This window comes from Nestor notabilis, unplaced genomic scaffold (assembly GCF_000696875.1).
Source record: "Nestor notabilis isolate BGI_N333 unplaced genomic scaffold, ASM69687v1 scaffold4020, whole genome shotgun sequence".
In the NCBI taxonomy this organism is placed as follows: domain Eukaryota; kingdom Metazoa; phylum Chordata; class Aves; order Psittaciformes; family Psittacidae; genus Nestor; species Nestor notabilis.
In genome coordinates, this window is record NW_009911410.1 from 1 (window position 1) to 7,219 (window position 7,219).

At 37.4% G+C, this 7,219-nt stretch overlaps 1 protein-coding gene across 1 annotated transcript in view; it reads left to right on the top strand.

Annotated features, from left to right (window-relative positions):
- Positions 1-485: 485 nt before the first annotated feature.
- The window catches only part of LOC104405715 (protocadherin-23-like), a gene marked incomplete at its 5' end in the record, with an annotated part of 25,022 nt that continues 18,288 nt past the window's right edge, over positions 486-7,219 (top strand). The window contains 2 exons of the mRNA XM_010014494.1: positions 486-1,343; positions 7,033-7,143. Of these exons, the coding sequence (XP_010012796.1) occupies positions 486-1,343; positions 7,033-7,143 (969 nt within the window). The remainder of the gene's footprint in view (positions 1,344-7,032; positions 7,144-7,219) is intronic.

Below are 7,219 nucleotides of genomic sequence, written 5' to 3' on the forward strand. Positions count from 1 at the left end.
TATTATTATTTCTATTTACCTCCCCGTCCCACGTCCCTCAAATCAAGCCCTTGTGCAACTATTCACTTCCAAGAGACAGGTTTGTAGAAGAGAACAAGGAGCAAGTAATTACAACTGTCAGCAATGCTTTATAGGTGTCTGGAATTTGTAACTAAGGTTGGAAAGAGGTCGCTTTATGCAGCAGTGTAGTTGCAGGAGATTTTTTCTCAAAGCAGCATGCCTTATAAAAAGACATGCATCTGGCAAAATAGCCATTCTATAAATTGATATGACATTCTGTATTTACTGTCATTGCCATCCACTGATTTAAATGAAATGCAGGTTTTAATTCGTGTAAGGGGAATAAAATATGTGAAGGGCACATGAGTGCACCAGCTGTATGAGCAATTGGATCATGTTATTGCAATTAACATAGTGGTACTCATAAGGGATTCTTTTTCAAAAACAATTGTCTGTGATAATTTTATTTTTTATGTGTTTGAAAGGTGGAAATGTTGGAGAATACTTCACAGTAAATGTCACTTCAGGAAAACTCCTGGTCACTCGTAGTTTGGACAGAGAAGACATCAGCAGTTTCACTCTTGTAATTGAATGCCGTGACCTAGGCAGTCCCTCAAGAAGCTCCACTGCACAGATCTATATAACAGTCTTGGATGAAAATGACCACAACCCGTTGTTTGCAAAGACCCAGTATCAAATTTCTGTGAGAGAAGACCTAGAGGAAGGCTCAGCCATCCTGGACCTCTCTGCTTCTGATGAAGATGATGGCCTGAATGGCAAAGTTACATACTCCCTCATCGATGACACCTTTGGAGCGTTTGCGATCGACAGTGATACTGGGTCTCTAGTTACTACGAAGGCATTGGACCGGGAGACCAAATCCCAGTACACATTTAGGGTTGTGGCAAGTGACTGTAGCACACATTTGCCAAGAAGCACCACTGTCAGTGTTGTGGTGCACGTTGATGATGTCAATGACAATGATCCCATTTTTTTGCAGAATCCTGTCAGGTCCTTTGTGCCTGCTGAAACCCCTGTGAATGAGACAGTAGCCACTGTGAGAGCAGAAGACATGGATCTGGGGTCAAACGGAGCTGTTGTTTTTAGTTTGATGATAGCAGAAACAGTATTTCAGATTGATGTGAAGACCGGTGACATCATTCTTCAGGAGCCCTTGGCTTCCAAGGGCTTCAGTACCCAGCTGGTAGTAATGGCTTCAGATCAAGGTATCTCACCTCGAACAGCCACAGCTATGGTCATTATCTTTACGGAAGAACAAGAGGAGGAGATTTCATTCAGCCATAGCCTGTATGAAGCAAGCATGCCTGAGAACAGTGCAGCAGGTTGGCATCAAATCCCAATTTGTGTTCTTGCAGTTGCCCATCTCCCCTCATTTTGGAATCATAATTGTAATGAATAGTATAGGAAAGCCTTTTCCTTGTGCAACATCAGGGAAAAGTTAATTTGGATGTAGCAAATACCTGTCTGCCCTTTTCCAGAGCACAAGCATGAAAAAGAAGTTGGAGGCATTGTTTGGCTCTTGATTTTGCTGCCCACCTACAGCAGCGATGCCCACATTAAACAGAAGCTCCCTTGTCAAAGGTGGTGTGTTTCCACCCCTCAGCCTGGAATGCCCTGAACATCACAGGGTTCACTTTTTTAATCAAAATTACTTTAATGATCTCAGTGTTTTGCTTCTCAATGGATAGAAGCTCAGATGAGATGAATGGTGTGTACCAGGCGCAATATGACATTTCTTGGTTTTGGAAAACCCTTCATGAATGGTAGTAGCTTTCAGAGATACTCTAAAACCTTACTGAAATTTTGGACTTTCCAGAAGTAGGAGAATGGGGGGTATGAGGGGTGAATGGGAGAAGAGTTTGGAGGCTGTGGGACATTGTCACTTGGTCAGGCTTCTACAGTGTATCTCTAGGTAGAGTCTGCTCTGTTGAAAGCTACCTATAGACAAACCAGCTTTAATCACAAGGTGCTTACAGACTTTTTTTTTTTTGCCCCATATAATGATAAGAATTACTGCTCTACTTTCTATCATTTGGAGAATATTAGTAGTTATGTGTCCTGCCAATTAGATCTGGTAAGTACTTTTTCCTGCTTCATCCTAATAAGGAGCAGAAAGGAGCACCTTTTACATTTTCCTGCCCACAAATCCCACTGTACAATTGACCAGATGTATTTAGAGGTCTGACCTGAACTATATTCTTGATTTAAACACTGCCTCATGAGGCTGACCTTGAACAAGTCATTTATCCTTTTTATAGTTCAAATTTCCCTTAGTAAAACAAAAGCAATATTCCTTTATATCATAAGGGTATTGTGAGACTAGTGAATTCTTAGATCTTCAGTAACAGCTTACATACTTGATTAGGAATCAGTAAAAAAGAAATATGTTAATAATTTTGGAAAACCAATCAATATTCTTGGATAAACAGAAAAAAGGATGAAGGGTGAAGACTGCTGTTGCAGTAATTACTGCTGTGGTTACTCAGCTATTCCTTCCTCTCTGCCTGTTGGGACTAAAAGGCTAATTTTCATCAGTGTATTTTAAGGTAAAGACAATGCTGAGAGTATTACTATTGTTTCCATTAACACATCAAAAATAGGCAATAAGGTGATTTCTTTTTTTTTTTTTAATTATGTGACTTTTGTTTGTTTGATTTAGTTTTCTTTTTAACTATAGATGAAATATTTTGGTTTCAGGCTATCTCGAAAAAGTTGTGGTGAGCGATCAAACCACAAAACTAAAGCATCCTTCTAGCTCTCTCACTGCTTGTTAAAAAACATGGGCTTTTTGGAAAAAGCAGAAGACTTCCAACAGGAAAGAGTAGACCATGCCGTACACTGGTGGTTAAAACACTCTACTGAAATATGAAAGGTATAGGCTCAGGTCTTTTTAGGTGGAAGAGCATTTATTTCCCTTTCACTCCATACTGAACCCTTTGAGTAGGGAATCTGCAGAATAAATTCTTCAGTGTGCTTCATTTATTGCTTCTATTACAAATGCAAAGACCAAATGAAAAGAAAATCACTAAACACATTTGTCCTGACAATAAAAAAAAAAAAAAAAAAAAAAGCTTTTATTCCATTAATTTGACCAGGATTTATAAGTAGTTTTAGGCACCCTAAAACTGAATATTTTTTTTTGTGAATGTGAGTCACAGATAACCCAAGGCCTGAAAGCCCTGTTTTGCTAAAGTCAGCACTGTACAGTATTTAATTGTATGTCACTTTGCAAATGAGATTCTGCCCTGAGGGAGCTGCTGCTTCCAGAAGCTACAGTTTGGATGCCACAGCAATGTATGTTAAATCTCTCATTTTCTGTATTTTCACTGATGAAACCCATTGAGAGTCAATTGTGGTGATGTATGGGGCTCTCCATCCTAGATGTCCAGAAAGCAGAAAAAACGGGGTGTTCCAGAGGTGAGCTTCAGGGTCTCAATTTTGTCTCTCCCTTGCTGCAGCAGCTTGTATTTTCAGAAAGCATCCTAAGAACCTGTTTGTCAGGCTTCCCAGAGGAGTAAAGTTGAGGTCCTAGGGTTTCAGTATTTTCAGGAGAGATGGGATTAACCTGCATTAATCCTGCATTGAAATTTCTTTCTAGTTAAGGAAAAAATAGTAAGAGGGAAGATAGGTTTTGTTAGGTTTAAAGAAAGAAAATTAAAATCAGGGCTTTATGGCAATAGATAAACTGATTTGATCATAAATGAAGTGCAGATAAAATCTGAGGTCAGGCTAGAGAATCCACCCTGGAATTATGGAAATGCCCCAAGGAACTGTGGTATCAGAATGCCATAGTCACATGCCATGTCCCATTCAATCTGTAGAAAATATAAATAATACCCAATTTAAGACGTTTTCATTAAAGGAAATTGAGTAAAGCTACAGGGTAAACAAGAGGGTTTCATCCCAGAAATGTTAGTTTGTATATTTAATGAAAATTTATTTGCTAAGAAGATCAAATACTTTTAAGAGTATGAGAGATTTTACCAAATACTAATAATTTTTGGACTGTTTTTTTTAGTGCTTTCTTATTTATGTAAGCATAAATAAATATAAAATATTTTACATTTCAGGGGAAAAAGTGTGAATATCATAGATCATAGATCGTAGAATCATAGATTAGTTAGGGTTGGAAAGGACCTTAAGATCATCTAGTTCCAACCCCCCTGCCATGAGCAGGGACACCACACACTCTCATAGATTAAAACTCTCATAGAGGTTAGCTTATAGAATATATGTGATCCTGGGACCCCTATAAATATGAATGGTACCAGTGTATTCAGTCCAGGGGAGATTTACCTTGCACACTGGTTATTTGTAGACCTGGTATAAATAAATGTGACTTTTCCTTCTAATTTTATTTTTCTACCTTAACTAATAGAGTTAAAGTAGAAAGTTTATTTTTAAAAGAATCAAAAATCTGAATAGTATAATCAACAAAAGTCAAAGCCAAGGGTCCTTAGTCTTAATTTAGTCTGGACTCATCAACTGTGTGAGTGCCTCAGGAACTGGTCCTTGTGGTCAGATTTTCTTTAAGTGTTTGACCTCAAAGTCCGACCTTCAGAAAACCACATTCTTCTACTTTTTGTTTATCATTGGATATTTAATGTCTTTAAATATTATAAACTACATTACAACAGGTACTTAGAAGCCAGTCAATAAATAATCAAGTCACTGCAGTCTCCAGAGGGTAAGAAACCTTTACCGTTCTCCAAACTTTCACTTGAACGGTTGTATGTATAGAGCTTTGTTGGAGACAAATTCACCAGTAAAACTTAACTAACTCCTCTATTTTTTTCTAATAGATATCAAATACGTAGCCTCTCCATAAATAATCTCTTACTCTTTGTGCTCAGTTAGCTTTTCCTTTCATGAGCAATTAAGAGGTCTGAAGGAATATAATGACAAGGATGTACCAGGATTAGATAGCGAAGGAGAAAAGAGACTACCATAATGGGTACTGAAGAGAGAAGAAAGAAAATGAGATAGTGATACATTATCTCAGTTCTAGTGTAACTGTTATGGCCTAACACAGAGTAGAGCAATGTTTTTGAGCCTGCTTGGCCAGGTAGGCAAAAACTGTCTGTGCTGCCATGCTTCAGTTTCAACTCGGCAGGCTTAATTCAAAGGTTGGTGTTAGGCTATTTAAAGCAGTTTGAGATACTTTCAAATGCAGTTAGGCTGTCTGTGATTGAATTGAAAAAAACAAACCAACCCCTGAATATAAACATTTTAAATCACTCTTCACTTCCTTTAGCATTCTTAACTGCTTCAGAAGTCAATTGCTTAGTGTTTCAAGCCAATCTGACTGCATTCTGCTATGATCCTGATCTTCCTTTTTCCTTGCACTAGCTTCGGTGTTGATCTTATCCTCATTGTGTCATTTCTTTGCAGCAAGAAAGCTACTTTCCTCCTAATTTTCTTCAGGTTAAGTGTTGTATTTTGTGACCTCTGCTTGAAGCAGTATTTGAGTCATGTACTTGACATTGCAAGCTCCAACAGATGGGTACTGTCTTTTGCTATTTGCTTGTATGGGGCCTGTTTGTGTTACAACAGACCTCACAGTTGGGTCATATTTTTTTGACAATGAACCATAGAAAAATTCTCTCTTTGAAGGAGTCATTTTCTGTGAAAGGTATCAGAAACAGAGAAATCTGTTCTCTGCCAAGCCAAGAATTGTAAACAATTTTAACTACCTGAAAAACAGGAAATGTAAAGGATTAGGATTTGAGGACCTAGAGCAACAATTGATTAACCTAACCCCTGAAAAACAGGAATTCAAGAAGAAATGGTGCTGCTTCCTTTGTCTCTGGTAGTGTTTCTTCTTAAACACGCAAGCAAACAAATAGAAAGACTGTTGAAAGCATTAGAAGATAAATACTGACATTCTTTGAAACTTGAACTTCTTATCTTCAATTCTGCTCTGAGGATGCTATGAACAATTACACTTACAGGCTTTTGTAGTACATCAAAGTTCCACAGCAATGTAAATTCAACCTACAACCCCCTATTTTAGTTCCTAAAAAACCAGCAGCAGTGCAGCTTTCATATCAGTCTAACTATTGTATAGTTATTTTACTTTCAGAACGTTTTTTACAAATATCTTATAAATATACTGACCGGTACAGAAAATTATATGTTAAAATTGGCATGGTTTTACTTTTGATAGTCAGATTTTGGGAGCAAATGACAAACCACTTAAAACAAAATTTCTTGTGTTTAAAGATTATTAAGTAGCAATGATAAAATAAAAAAGGTAGTGAACAGTTGTAAGAGCAATGTTTCCTCCCTCTCATTTTTACACTAAAGATACAGGTCCTTGCCTCTGACATCCAGGACACTGAGTGTGAACAGCATGCCCTTTGTAATGTAATAAAATAGCTAGTTATCTGTAATGCTGTTTGGAAGGGTGCAGGTTGCACAGTAGCCTCACTCTATCACAGTTGTATGAAATCAATTACAATTAAATTATATCATTGAAATCCATTAAAAGAAATTACCATATATGCTAAAAAAGTTCATAACTCACTTGAAAAAAATAATTATGGTGATTCAGGGGTAACATGCATTCCTATGCTGCATAAAAAAAAAAGGACTAGTTTTCCTAAAGGAGTGAAAAAGTGGGATTTAAATTACCATGGTCGGCATAACCTGAATAAAAGGAATACATGTGATTTCAGGTAAGAGGCAATTCCTGTGGTGCAAAAAATTAGGAAAGTTTTGCAGTTAGGAAAAGTTAAAGCTCATCATTTTATTTAGACAGATGATGAAGCTGTGATCAGATGAGTAATTTTCTGGACAAGGAGGGATAGGCAGTGCCTTGTCTGTGAAGTTGTAATGCAGTGAAAGTCATAGAAGAGTTGGTTTTATTGTCTACAACTGTAATAAATGAATAAACATCTAGCCTAATAGATGGATGTTTGGCTGTGCACCTGCTGTTAAATCACAGTAATACAAAATTAGAATAAAACCTTCTAAAGTGGATGTGATGAAAATGTTGCATTGCTTCCATAGGTACATCACTTCTAACCGTAGAAGCTTATGAACGCAAATTTACAGGAGAAAACATAAAATACAGCATCTTCAGTGACAAAGAAAGAGTATTTTCCGTACACCCCATTACAGGTACATTTTTATAATTCCCCCCCCCCCCCCCCCCAGTGGGTGGGTGTAGTTTTGTCTTTAAAAACACGCATGTTCC